Consider the following 14,841-nt stretch of genomic DNA (forward strand, 5'->3'; position numbering starts at 1 on the left):
AAAAGAAAAAAAATAGACCACTCTTAACTGTAATTCTGCACTTGCAGTTTTCAACTTTTGACATACAACCCCAGGATCCTTTTATACACACTAGCAGAGAACTTCTCTGCCAGTAGCCTGGAAGGCATGACAAAGCCACATATTTTGTCCAGGAATACACTAAAACATGGGGTTAAAGTTCATAATTAACTAAAGCTCCATTCAAAGTCTAGTGATTTTAATGAATATCAGTAAATTTTAAAGACTGCCAGGTTACTTTCCTCTCCCAGATGAGCAAAACAGCTTCCAGGAGACAAAAAGAGCTTGATTTCTGCCTCATACCCCCAAGAATTATTATTATTTTTAATGAAACACATTCAGGGTCCACATTGCTGTCAGCTGTCTGCAACTTGGTTTATTTTTAGCTGGTAATATAGTTAATAAAAACCAGGTACAAACCTGATCCTGCTTTAGAAGCACATCTTGGAAATTGGACAGCTCTGCTAAAGTCATTATAAAACAAGATTTTAAGATGCATCTAAAAAGCCATAAACCAAACTGTTCTTAATATGTCACAAAAAACCTGTTTATCTATGTGCATGCATTGAAACATCTGATGTTGCACTTTTCCATTTATAGGGAAAGGCAACCCTGTTAGGGAGACCACACGCTATGTCACATTTAGTACCTGTTAGCAAAGTTTCAGCATGATTTTAATTACTTCCAAGCTTGGTAAATCCCCTTCTGCCTCCTTGCTGGAAGGGTTTACATCAATTAAAAAAACATATCCTGTAAATTGTGTAAACCCCTAGAAAACTTCAATTTGCATCCTAGTTAGCAAATTCCTCTCCTTCTAATTGTCCAGCTACAGCCTTGGCCATGACAACCTAAAATGCAGTTTCACAGGTAGCATAGTACCTAGAATGTCATCCAGATGTCCCTGTACTGCTCTCAATATTGCATCTCAATCTGTGATGAAATGTTTGTGTTATCTACAGAGCTAACACTGACAAAAAAACCAAGAGAGAGCTGAAGGGCCACTTGGCAGCAGTGACACCACACTCAGCTCTTTCAGCATTTCTATATAAAGGGGAACTTCTAGAAAAGCTGGGACCATGAACCTGGTATCCTACATCTACGGCTGTGAATCTGTTGAGGAATTTGCATAGCCAAACACATTCATTCATCTTAGTCTTGCCTCCTGAAGGTGATGTCCTATCTGGGATCCTGCCCACCTGAACTGCAGCAAAGAGCTCAAACAAGGAAAGACAGGTAGAGAGATCACCCTGTAGAGGGAGCAACACCTCTGTTGGAAGTCATATGGGCACATGGGCAAGGAAGAAAGGCCTCACACTCCATTTTTGGCTCCAACTCTGGTGCACGTGGAGACACAATGATGTATCATACCACTGATAATCAAGGGCCAAGGCTCAACTGAAACATCTCCTTCAGGCTGGGCTACCCACAGCATTAGAGCCTACAGGCTTTTTTTCCCCAAGCAGGAACACACAGCCAGGTGCAAAGCAATAACCCTGTGGTCATGTTGGGGCTTTCAGCTTTAAGCAGCCCAGAATTGGAGGTTTTCACACACAGTTACCTTTGCAGAGGGAAGAACTGAGTTACAACCAGCAGAAGAAATTCTGCTGTTAAAAGCAAAGCTGAGGTTGGAGTTCACTGATCTGCCCCTCACATCTTGCTCAGCAAGGCACAGGGGACAGCAAAAGGCAGTTACAGGAACATATAAGAATTAGAGCCTCTTGGTCTCCTTCAAAAGAGACTTTGGCATCTCCTAGCAAAGGAGAATCTTCACCTGCAGCCAGACATCTCCCTGCTCTTCAGTCTGGCCTGCAAGAAACATGAGAGCTTAACCCATGGTAAATTAAAGAACCAGTATGTGTTTTAGTTATTAATGAGAACATTCCAAGGAGTAGCAGAGTTTGTCCATGTAAGTCAGCTAGGAGAAAAACCTTAAACTTTGTTGCATATCCTAGTTCACAGTTGGGATGCCCATGTCTTCTGACAGAACTTGTTCTGGTAGCACAAGCGTTGTTCTTATTTCTCAATGAAAAAACAATAGGAATAAGGAGATCTCCATAGTCCTTTTGATACATCTTATACATTTTTACATTTGGGAGAAGTAAAAGGCCAGATTTATACTGCATTCCTATAACACACATATCCTATTAAGCAGCCTGATGCTGCAGTGGGACTGAACACTGTTCTGCCAGAACAAGTCACAGAGATTTCGATAAAGTTGAGTCATCTGAAGTTTCCTTGATTCTGGATGTTGTGGGTAAGCCTAAGCTTTCTGGGAGTAGAGGAGGGGTATTTGTTACCAAGGAAATTCAACTGGTCCTTACAGTAACAAAAGATGGAATACATTAGCAGGACAAAACTTCCGGCTATGCCTGAGCACAATAAATATCAGATACTTCCAATGTATTTCTGCTTCACCTCAGGGTGGAGTTCTCAAGCTTTCAAGTCAATACCCCCTAGAAATCATTTAGACACCTAACTCCCATGTAAAAGGAGGACAACAGCCTGCCCATAATCTTTCTGTGAAAGCTTTCATGTAAAGAGATACAAGTATTGCAGTTGAGTTTCATATTTTTGCAGGAGGAAGACTAAAGAATTTGGACATAGCCCTTGCAATAATTAATCATTGAATAATATGGAGTTATCCCAGAAAAACATTATATTGCCAAACATCTTCCACACAGATGCACATTAGCATTGTTTCTCCCTTGCATTACAGGAATTAGTAAATAATGCTGGGGCCAATTCCCAAACACAAGATGATTTTAGTAGACCACCTTGTTTGGGACCAACCGTCACCAACAGTTAAATATAATCCCTTAAATTATACAGCACTGGTAATGTCTGACAAAACGCAAATGCAAAACAAACTCAGGGTAGCACCCATACACCTAAGCCAAGGGCAATGATGGGATTTAGGGGCAGACAAGTCTCCTCATTCCCAAATGGTGGATAGACCAGTTTCTCCAGTAAGGGGATTCATTGGCAGGTTTAGCGAATGGACTGAGAGCACACCACAGGAAGCAGACACACATGCCATGTCAGGCATTTTCACAGGGAAGGCTGCAAACCCCGAGGGAAACTATATCATGCTGCTGTACTGTGAGATGCCTTAATTCTCCCTGTTCCTTGAATGGCCTGGGATCCCAAGCAGGCTCATGAATCTCATTCCACAATCTAGAAACAGAAGAGCTAATTGTAACACCAGCACACCAATGCAGCCAAGCTCTGCATCAAACCTCTCACTGGGGCTTTCTGTAACCACAAAACTTATGTGTGCATAGCCCTCACAGCAAGCCCAGCCCTTCCCTAGGAAAAAGGATGGGTGTTGAGGAGGAGATCCTAGGAAAGTGCTTTGCTAATCCAACTTTCAGCTCCAGGAAAGTGTTCATGTCCCCGGGCAATCTTTTCAACAAAACTGCACCTGAATGCCAAAAATTAAGGAAATGAAAAATGAGTAAAGAGCAAATTAAAATCCCATAGCATTTAATTGTGGAATCAACAAAACGTTGTGTTCTTGGAACCAGAGCTGTGCCCCAGGCACCTCAGGAGAGATACTGGATCTCCTCAGCATCCCACTGTCCCAGCCCAGTGACAGCTGGGAACCAATGAGACTCAAAGCAAAAATCCTGGTACACATCAGGCTTTCTCCTTCCTCTCTATTTGAATGTTTGCAGTGCAGTCTTGAGTGTGACTAATGAGAACAACTGAAACAATAGCTGGGGCTTCACAAAGCAGCACAGTTGCCAGAGAGGGAATCACACGGCTGGTGACTCAGCAGCTGCCCAGCATCACTGCTTCCCCCACTTGTGTCCTTGCAGGCTGATCTGCTTATTGGGATACAACTACAGGCTGCCGTGTGATCTCTGCTTCATGGAAGCATAGTCATGGTGCATTTATATATTTCTTTAACAATTTAATTGATGGACATGCCTCCTTGCAAATCAATTCCAAGGAAACATTAAAGCTACTTTCATGAGGGGGAAAAAAAGGCGTTAATTAATAAGAAAAATATAATTCAAAGTTAACACATTCATTCTGGCATTAATATGATTTTTCTTAAGTTCTTACTGAACTATCACCATGATAACAATGTGCTGGAAACAGTGCTTTCTTTCCTACACCACAAGCTGTCAGCTCCTCCCATCCCTGAAGTTTACAACCAGTTTAGAGACTGCAACTTTTGTGATGTGAAAAATCTAACAGCAAATTCCATCCATGCTGAAAGACCATGAGTCTCTCCAAGGCTGCACCGACATCTCCAATATCAAGAATGACTCAACCTGCCTGAATACAAGATACATCCTTCTGAAATATGTCAATAACAACTGGGAAATCTATCATGTTATTGGAAAAAAAAGAAAATCCAGACTTGAGCAGTTGGGCTGCTTTGTACCCAAGTTTCCACATCACCTGTATTTTATTTTAATTATATTGAGAAACTGACTGCAATTTCCCACATGTCTAGTGAAAAAAAAAATTTTGTAGCTTTTATAAGATTCTGAAAAAAGAGATGCTTCACTTAGTTGCAAAAGCTGATCCTAGAGATGAGAAGGGACCCTATCTGATAAAACAGGTAAGTGATTAGAAGCATGACCATGTAACTCAGTAAACAACAGCATTACCTCCCCTCAGTTGTACATACTGTATGCACTAAGCATGAAATCCATTGGAGGCTGTACATAGTAATGAAGATACCAGTGCAGAAATAAAATACTGAACTAAGGCTCCAAATTCCTCTGCCATGTGTCAGAAAAATCAGAATAAAAATCAAGGCCAGCTCCAGTGAGGAGGAGTCACAGAAGATCAACATTGTAAAACAGAATTTGTCAAAACCCATGGAAACTGAAGTGCTTGAGATGTACACAACTCTCCTGAGGACATAATTTTTATGGATGCTTTCCCTTCCGGCCACAGGGCCCCAACTGTCTCAGGTCAAACCTACTGACAGGCCTCTGGTTCCTGCTGAATGTTCCTCCCATACGCTTGGCAGAAAAAGCACTTCACAGCCCTGCAAAGATCCCTCTAAATCTCACTGGTTTAAGGTTACATTTTGACTTCTCCTTACTTGGAGTATGACTGAAAATACCACTTGTTTTGGCAAGAAAACTGGAAGAGATTCAGTGTAATAGGGGTGAGCAGACCACTTATTAGCATCTCAGCAGGAGCCACTCAGAGATGCACTTCAGTCTCCACATACTTAATAGCTAAGACAGCTTCAGTCTTGCCTGAAATTTCTCCCCTCCCCACTCCCACAGGATTTACTTTACTTTTCAGTGAACAAGTACAGCGTTCAGGAAACCAAATAAAGTCAAACATACCACACATGGGTATTAAGCAATCCTCCTTGAGCATTTCTCTTCAAACCATAATCTTTACTTATGAAAAAAGAACCCTCAAAAGACAAAACCCCACCCCAACACAAAAAAACTCTCTCCCCTCATCCTCCCCCTTCAGCCACAGATTCCCTGGAAGCAGATAGAATGTTTTGGGAACCACCATCCAGATGATTGAGAAAGGGTTGATGGACTATGTGTTGATTCCTACTGACTCAGTAACCCCTTTACAGAGTTCACAAGCTCACAGTTTGAGAAGGCAAGGCAAAGGAAGCTAATACATGAATTTACAGCATCTTTTACCTTTTTCTTTACCATGTGCCTGCCCCAAATGGAACATGTAAGAGACTTCCATTAGGAACTGACAGCTCTATATAAAGATGAGCCTGCAGGCCCATCCAACATTTCCTCTCCAGCACACAAGGTATCTTGTGCTCAACAGATATTTTTCCGGTCTTTCCTCTCACAGGGAGGTCCAAATACATGCTGTGGCAATTTCCTTTTGTGAAGCAATGTTAACTCTGCATTTAGAAGTAACGATATAAAAGGACGTGCAGGCAGAGCCTTTTTCAAGTTTTCACTTCACATATGGATAGAAATTTCAAAAAGCTCATAGAGTAATCAAGTTGCTAATTAAAACTACAAAACACAGCAAGTTATATCTATTTTAACCCCTCCATTAAACTTATGGATATGTCTACCCACAGAAATGTTTCTATATGTATATATATACAAACTCAGAAGCCGTGGTCTCCATACAATTTCTGCTCATGTAATTACAATTCTACATTCAAAACCAAACAGGATCCATAGCAATCCTACCAGAGCAAATCCAGTGCAACACAGCAATCAGGATGTTGCAGTGCAGGTGAAGCCAGTCAGACTGTTTGCCCTCAGTCGGTACCACTGCGGAGGTACTAAACATTTGCTTCTGTTCTGCTGCTCACGGTTTGACATAAGAAAAGCTCCTTCATTTAAGTTCCTTCTCTAGCCTGAATTTAAGGATTAAATAACCCCCCATCCATTTAGGAAAAGCACAGCACCCTGTGCTTTCATTAAGGCTGCCAGCTAATGAAGCAGCTCTCAGCTGTGGAATCAGGCGAGCTGTCCCGGCGGAGCGCTGCACACCGAGCTGCTCGCTGCCAGGGCTGCCGGGCTTGTAACCGAGTGCTGCAACCAGCCATGGGGGAAACGGGATAAAATACTGACAGCTAAATAGATATCCTGTCCCACAAACCCGAGCTACAGCAATGTTTCTACACTGGTGTTCTGGCTTTATTTGAGCGCATGTTTGCTCAACAGTAACAAGGTCTTCCCACAGGAAAATGGCACCTCATAGGCACTGCATTTGAAATTACTTTCCTACCTTGTACATTTCCATAAAAATTGAAGTCGGTGAACACGAACAAACACGTCTTTTGAAGCGAGGAAAGTAGAAAATGACCATTTTCGTTTCAGTGTCGCTTGCCACACGCAGCAGTGCCCTCAGGGCGCGGCAGAGCACAGCCCCGGAGCCTCCGGGTGTCCCGGCAGGCCTGAGGGCAGCCAGAGCCCTCACAGAGGAGAGCCTTGCACGCCGGGAGTTACAGGCTCAAGGCTTTACATGCCTCCCCACGGGAGTTACAAATCCTGTCGGCCTTTGGTTAGCTCTCCAAGGGAAGGCTTCCACATTTTCTCCTTTAATGGTGCCTGGTGCCACAAGCAGACACGCAGGCTTGTGAAACAGCCAACGCTACGGTACCCACCGCAGGTATCATACCCACAGACACCGCGGGGTGAAGCCGCATACCCACGGAGCACATACTCACCCCTTCCTTCGCCTCCAGGCCAGCAGCCGCCATCCTGCAGCCTCCTGCAATAACACAGCTCCCGAGCCACCAGCGCACAGCCCCGAGGGCCACCTGGCCGCTGACCACACGCAGCACATGTGCCAATTCCCGCTGCCAGGCCCACCTGCGCCTCAGCAGGCTCGCCCTGCCCGTGGCTCAGGCAGGTGTGCTGCCTCTCCTGCCCGGCTGGCTGCTGCTCACCGGCTGGGCCACTTGCTCCCACACTTTAGTGCAGAGGTGCAGCTGTGTGTCTGCAGACAGAGCTGCACGGGCTTTCCACGCTCCAAAGCAGCCCGGAATCACAGCATAAATGCCTCTCAAGGCTTCATCTTCCCTCCCAGCATTTTGAGGGCTGATTGAAAGAGTAAAGGAGGCCTAAAAGGTGAAGCCTATTTTACCACTTACTGCTCTGTGTGCTCGCCACGTGTTTTTCTTACATGTTTTATTTCAAACGGTCCTCATGGGTGAAAGAAGCCTTGTCAGCCCCATTTTTTCAGATGGGGAAGTAAGTTGTGGGAGGGAGGAGAAATTCTGTGGTGTGCAATAGGCTAGAGTAATCACAAAACTCCTCCTCTAAAGAAAATAAACTAATGACCTTTACAAATCATGTATGGTGGACAACTAATTAAAAGTATTGCTGAAATGACCATATAGGTCCAGGTCCAGTCGTTTGGGCTCTTTTTTTCCCCTTGATCCATTGTTGTGAATTTCTTCCATGACAGATGAAAATACCTGCCTTCTCATTTCCTGAATCAATATGTTTGGACATGCAGGAAAGGCTGTGAAAGGGCATGAAAGCCGTGCACTGCTGGAACAAGCTGAACCAAGTACTAGGATGTACAGAAGCAAATGTCATACAAGATCATGCAGGTACTTTTAAAAATCTCATCCTGGCACAAAGCCTGGGGCTCACTCATGTCCACAGGCTGTTTTGCCATGTTCTCAATGGCACCAAAATGTCACAGGACAAATCACGTGGAACTACTCTTCAGCAAGACAAACACTTCTAAAATAAAGATGTCAAAAGAGTGTGAGATGACACACTCAGTTATGGTCTTTTGTGCCAGCGTGCACTGGTAATTCTTGCTCAGGGATTCATGATGAAGGCACCAGAAACGTTGTGCTTGAATCTGCCTGTACCCATACACTGGTGGTATCAAAATCGTCACACATTCTAGTAGTGCTTTTGTATGAACCCCTTGCTGCACTTAAAAGTGTTGCATTAGATGTATTCTGCTGTTCTAATTTGAAAAACATGTATTTTATTACTGCTTCAAGACTTCATGTATGATTTTACAGGGCACTGTGTAAGCTGGCCTAGCATTCTGCAAACCAGCAATTCTTAACCCAGAGCTACAGTTAGGAGCTTTACAAATGAATTTTCATTTCTTCATAAATTATCCTCTTCCAAGATTAGGAAAACACAAGTAAAGCACTGAATCCACTTTGCTGATTTGCCACATTTTTCTGAACAACAAACAAGAACATTTCTCTCTGGAGACTGAAATTTCAACAGCCATGTTGATTATCCATGAATCAGAAACCTGAACTTAGTTTGGTGGGTTAAACAGCACACCCATATTCATGCCCGTATCCTTAACACATGTTTAGGTCATAATATTCCCAGTAAATATTGTGTGGCTCTATTTTTAGCTTCTACACGTAGGCAATTCAAACCAGCTCTTAATTAATCTTAATAAACAAAACATATGAAGAGTGGACAGACGGTGTTTGCGTGTGTGTAACTTGGGTATGTAGCTAAGTAGCTTAACCCCACAGTCACATCATGGGTCAGCAGCACTACCAAGCACAGAGCTCAGATTGTTCATATTCAAGCTCACACTGGATCCCACAGATACTTCTAGAGTAACTGGTTGTTTATTTAAATGAGTAAAATATTTCCTAAGGAAAAAAATTATTAATGTTTCACATTCTTAGTTCCAGTGCTTCATTTCCCAGTATCACACATGCATGGGTTACACAAACACAGACAGGGCCAGAAAAGCTTACTTCGTTTTGTATTAAGACAGTTTGATTTGTTTCTTCTCCAAGCAACTTGGAAGTCTGTAAGAAGGAAAAGTGCTGGAAAATAAGAATATAACCTTATGTGCAGAAGAAAAAGGAGCAAATAATAATGCTGGCCCTTCAGAGTTACTCCTTCTTGAGTTTGCACTGGATTAATATTACAATACAATTTTGTCACATTGCCACAAGATTTTCTGATTTAGAGTAAGTGTAAATGCACTATTGTGATCACTGAAAAAAGCAACCACAGGATTACCCTCCAGGATGTCCAGGAAAATTCCAGAAAACCCACAGATCTTGCTGGAATTCATAGTACCTCCCTACAGTTCCAGGTACTTCAAGTGGAAGGTGATTGGGTAATAATGGCTGAAGATAAGTATATCCAGATAAGCTGCTATGTTTGGGGTGAACATGGTTGGATCTCTGGTAGCCATTGCTTCACTGGATTTCTTCTGTTGTTGCTTTGGTTTCAGTGTTGTTTTTTGCATTTGGGGTATTTTGGATTGTTTTTTAGTTCAGGCTTTTACTACTATAATGGGGTTGTAGGCATGGATTTAGGTTGTTTTTTTGTTTGGGGGGGAGGTTTAACTGATCTGGACACAGGATTTGTCAGTTTCCTTTCTAGATCATCAGCTACTTACCACTGGTAGACAGCTTTCTAATTCATTGCAGAAGTCAGTGTATAGATATTACTACACAGAAATGCGTATTTCACCATAAGACTCCGCAGAAGGAAAGACAGAAATTCAAACAAATTAGTATGACAGTGTATCTCTGTAACCATTTCCACAATGTGTCTGTGGCCAATTGCTACAAAAAAAGTATTACATGTTTTGTGTGTTGCAGGGAGACAACTGCAAAGGGGTTAGGATCCAGTGACAGAAGCCTTAGCTTCACCACAAGAAATAAAAATTATCTCAATCATCACAGAGGGCGGAACTAGTAGTTTAAACTGTAATGAAGCACATAAAACCTGCTACGAGGTCAAGGCCCCCTGAGCTCACCTTTTTCAAGTATGTAAAGAGAGAAATTACCACAGAGGATTTACAGTCCATGTACTAGAGCACATTCCAAACAGGAGATGCCACAGCAGAAGAACTGAAGGAGCTGGTGGACAACAGGGCCCAGGCACTGTGGCTTCAGGAAACCTGCAGCCCCCACCTGCTCCATATGCCTTCAAAGCCTGCAGCGGGTTAATACAGAATCACAGAATCACTGAATCTAGCTCCTGCAGAGACAACACTACGGAAGTGACTGTCTGCTTGGGGATATTTAAAACAAAAAAGAAAACATATGGCCCTCTGGAGCTAAGCTTGCTTTTTCTCCAGCTGGTATGACACAGAGAACAGATAGCCTGGGCCTACAACTAAATGCAAAAGCTTTATTCCAAGGAGCAACTAGGGAATATTCTTCTATTTAAAAATTCTCAGATTAGCAAAGCAGGAACAAAAAGATTGAGAATGCTCATGTACACTAACTAGTAAAAACTTTTAAAAGCACAAAATACCTTAGCTGTATAAACCAGCTGTTTCTTACCTTTGTGAGGAATATTTCTGCGAAATACCAAAGACAATTTAGAATGAATGATTAAAACCAACCTTTTCTCTCCCAGATGTTATTTTGTAATTCTACACATAGATGAGTAATGAGCAAAAATTAAAACAGAATAATGGGCTTAATTCAGAAGGCTGAAGTAAAGATTGGTAATTTCATTTATATGATCAGAAATTTCCTTTAAAATGTAATCATGTGGATTAAAACTATGGTTATAGTAAGTAATAGTCAAAGGTAGTCGTGATGCACATCTTTAAATTCAGGTCTTGAAACGTACTGATAAATATTTCATAGTACAAACTCTTTTAGTACTCTGGGGCGAAATGCTGAGCCAATGTGTGCAGACAGCCCATTGCCTTCTGAACCCGAGCAGGAGTGCCTGTGGCTTGTAGGGAGTTGGAGTTGTGCACTCCCCAGGGACAGCAAGGCCAGAAGGGATCTTATGAAATCATCTATTCCAGCCTCGGCCAGAGGATGAACCATGCCTTAAATACTGCCAATGTTTGGAATCTTATTTAACTTTTAACATAAAACTTAAGTAAAAGATTTTATAATGTTCTCAGGAAATGTACTGCAGGGTCCTGCAAAGTCACCAGATTATTTTCTCCTAATGCCTAACCTGAAGGTAGGCAATTACCTCTTGTCCTATGAATAGGGAATTTGGAAAACAAGGTTTGGGTTTTTTTTTTACTGTCTTTGAAATAGCTTTTTACAAATGTGAATACTCCTTTAGTCCATGCTCCTGCAGACTAAACACACCAAATTCTTTCAATTTTTACACACAAAATAATGTTGTCTAGTGCTCTCATCCTTCTTGTCTCTCTCCGCTGGACTCCTTCCAATGAGCCCCCAACCTCCCTCAATTGTGGTGCCTGAAACCAGATATAGTATAGCAGCTCAGACCTCATTAGACCTTATTAGGCCTAATTAGAGTAAAAGGTTATTTCATGTGAATTTAATGGGGAATGCTTATTTATTCAGTCTAGTATGAAATGTGCTTTTTCACAAAAACATTACATTATTGACCCATGATTAACTTGCCACTCACTGGAATCTCCACATCTTTTTCCACAGAATTACAACTACCCAGGTCTACTCCAATCTCTTTCTGTTCATTACTTCAATTCAACACTTTATATTTGTTTGCCCTTAATGAAGTGAATCCTACTTGCATCACCTAATTTCAGCAATTAGTTTAAGTAACTTCTTGTTCTAATCTATTCTTCCACTACACTTTCAGATTTTATTATGAATAGTTACTTGTAAATGAAGTATCTCTTGCATAATCCAATTTATTTTATAAAGGATATCAATTAGAATAAAATTGATTTCAGTAAAGGCCTTCTTATTACATCTTCCTAGGTGACAGTGAATTGTTAACAACAACCCTAAGTACAAATCACTCTTGTAGATTTCATTTAAACTATGCTTCCTGCATAGGCTATGAAAATGTCAAAAGCAGACTTTACCAACAGCCCCTTACCAAAATCACGATGTGTCACCTTTCCAGCTTTCCTGTTCACCAGTTAATTATTCTGTGTGAATCACAACATTCTGTCACAGATTTATCTGTGTTTGATAGGATTTATCTTTCATGGTATTTTTCCTTTTCTCTGAGATGATGTATTAAAAAAAAAACCTCTTGAACTGAGAAATACATACAGAAACTATTTTTCCACAGAATAAACATTAGAAACAACTAAAATACATACTTCAATTGTGAAGATCTCCCTGTCTTTGCCATAAAGTGGTCCACATCATCTTACACATCAAATAGATCAAGGAAACATATAGTTGTCCTTGTTCAATTTTATGTCCTTTAACAGAAATGCTTACTTCTTCCAGATAAACTCCCTGCATCTAGATTAAGATCCTGAATTAAAAGCCAATGACAACTGGTCTTTATTCTTCTACAGAATCTGGTGTATTCTGGATCACTCCAATGGTGAGTGGAAATTCTTTCCCTCTGTGTTATATTTTATTCAAACACTGCTGTTCTACACAGACAGAAGTGGTAGGTCTTCAGTAGTAAATTTTTATGTACAGGTTGTGTTAAATAGGTGATATAAAAGTTTTGTGATGGACACATGCTGGACCAGATTCTTCAAAGACATACTGATGACACCATGTTAGGGAGCTCTTCAAAGAGAAAGAGCCAGACTTCCAACAAACTTGATGGAGGTGCTGATACAAATCCATTAAACACCACAGCTGTAATAGATTAATCTAAACCACTCCATTTAATTGGTCTGATCTTTAATGTTGTACTTGATGTTACAAATAAATTATAACTTTAATTCATAAAATTTTCACTTTTTTTTGTAAAACCAACAGTAGGTTTAAAGTAAAAAGAGCTTTGTTGCAGCAACAGCTTTCTTTAAGTTCAACAAGATTATAGTTTTTTAAGAGTAGAGAAATGTGTAAACATAAATATTCATGATTTTCTTCTGTACACATCTGGGTAAATTAGTTGATATAAATATAATTTACTGTAGAAATATTTTTGCTTGTTTATGCTACAGACAGTTCTATGCTGGCATCGCGTACTAGTGGATTAATCTTTCAAAGGGTGAGATTTATTCCTTTTGCATTCTAACCCCCAGTATGTCCATTGCCAGCAGTGGACTTCATGTTCATAGAATCAGACTCACAGTGTCAGAAATCTAAAATTAAACTTCAGTACAGAATATAAATAATCAAAAATGAATGTATTATTTTAATACCATAATCGCCGAACACTTAAAGGCCATGATCCAAGCCAACCAAAATCAATGACTGGTTTTCCATTGACTTAGCTGAAATTCACCCGCAGCTTCCAGTCACTGTAGATTCTCATTTTAGTTTTGCAATTTTACTACAGCATGAAGAGTTAAAAGTACGTAGTATCAGAGCTTCAGTGTGAGAAGTAAAGCCTCTAAGTCTTTCTGGGCCTCTTTGTCCTGAAAGAAACAGACAACCATGCATCAACTTAGAGAAGATAAATCCCTTCATTTGCCTAATACGTGCCTATCCACATTTCTTTACTAACAACAGACATAACACACAACTGCAACAGCCACAAAATGTAAAGACTGCATAGTAAGTTAATTTATCAGTGAATACAAAAATAAAGTTTGAAGTGAAAACAAGAGCCAGATGGCAGCCCTCCCTCTACAGCTCTGTTAAAGCACTTAAAATGTTAGCCCACAAATAGCCTTCTCAGCAGACCAGTAAGCCCTTCATCTTGGGATATAACTTTTATTGGTCTACTTTGCATAAAGTATTGCCTTGCCTTATACCTGACATAATCTTGCATCCTGTGTGCAGTTTTTCTAAAGATGTTCTGTGATGTTTGCTAATGCTTTATTATGCAACTAAGAAGAAAACATTGAGAAATGTAATAAATGGCATAGGTTAGATTGTGGTTTCAGTGCATACAGCCATACCTACCTGTAAGAGCCACCATGGGCTGACTGCACCCTCAGTATCCACCAGACCAGGCTCTGCCTGTGCTACTGGGCTCACAGCAGAGTGAGGCCAATGTGGGCAGCAAGGGGCAAGTGACCTGCTGTGCTCAGAGCCATCACTACATTGTACCTCCCAGAGCAGCAAGAAAAGGCTCCTTTTAGGCCAATGTGTTATGTGCACAGTTTGCATGGGGCTTTAAACCTAACCCAGGCCCAAGACTGTCTCACAGGTAACCAGTGACATATGTTTTGGCTATTCCATGTAAAATCTGCTTGGAAAGGGGCACATGCATCTAAACATGTAACCACAGTACAAAAACTCCATTATTCTGCTTATTTTTAAATGTCTCCTGGATATAATCAGCTTCCTTTAGTTGCTGCTGCAAAACTTCTAGTTTGCAAAATGCACCTTGGTTTAAAACCACATTTTTAAAAAGCCAGCACCTCATACCTGCAGGCTCATAAAGGTCCAAACACCCAACACATGCACCCATAGATACTTAACAGTGCAAGTGAAAAGTACCTGCACATCACAGATTTTGTGTCTTTCTAATAACAGGGACCAGTAATGATAATGACACAGGATATTCTGAAAAAAATACTGAAGACAGTCAGTGAAATAATCACTAAATTTCA

The 14,841-nt window shown here is 41.0% G+C and overlaps 1 protein-coding gene across 3 annotated transcripts in view; it reads right to left on the reverse strand.

Annotated features, from left to right (window-relative positions):
• RMDN2 (regulator of microtubule dynamics 2) overlaps positions 1-14,841 on the reverse strand; it is a 142,946-nt gene that overhangs the window by 83,199 nt on the left and 44,906 nt on the right. For 2 of the 3 annotated variants that reach the window (XM_085055244.1, XM_085055243.1), the window contains exon 11: positions 12,977-13,698. The exons of the other annotated variant lie outside the window; for it this stretch is intronic. In XM_085055244.1, the coding sequence (XP_084911370.1) occupies positions 13,645-13,698 (54 nt within the window). In that variant the 3' untranslated portion in view covers positions 12,977-13,644. Of the gene's footprint in view, positions 1-12,976; positions 13,699-14,841 lie in introns of those variants that run through there. 3 annotated transcript variants of the gene reach the window in all.

This window comes from Lichenostomus cassidix, chromosome 3, assembly GCF_008360975.1.
Source record: "Lichenostomus cassidix isolate B80296 chromosome 3, HeHo_3.0, whole genome shotgun sequence".
In the NCBI taxonomy this organism is placed as follows: Eukaryota; Metazoa; Chordata; class Aves; order Passeriformes; family Meliphagidae; genus Lichenostomus; species Lichenostomus cassidix.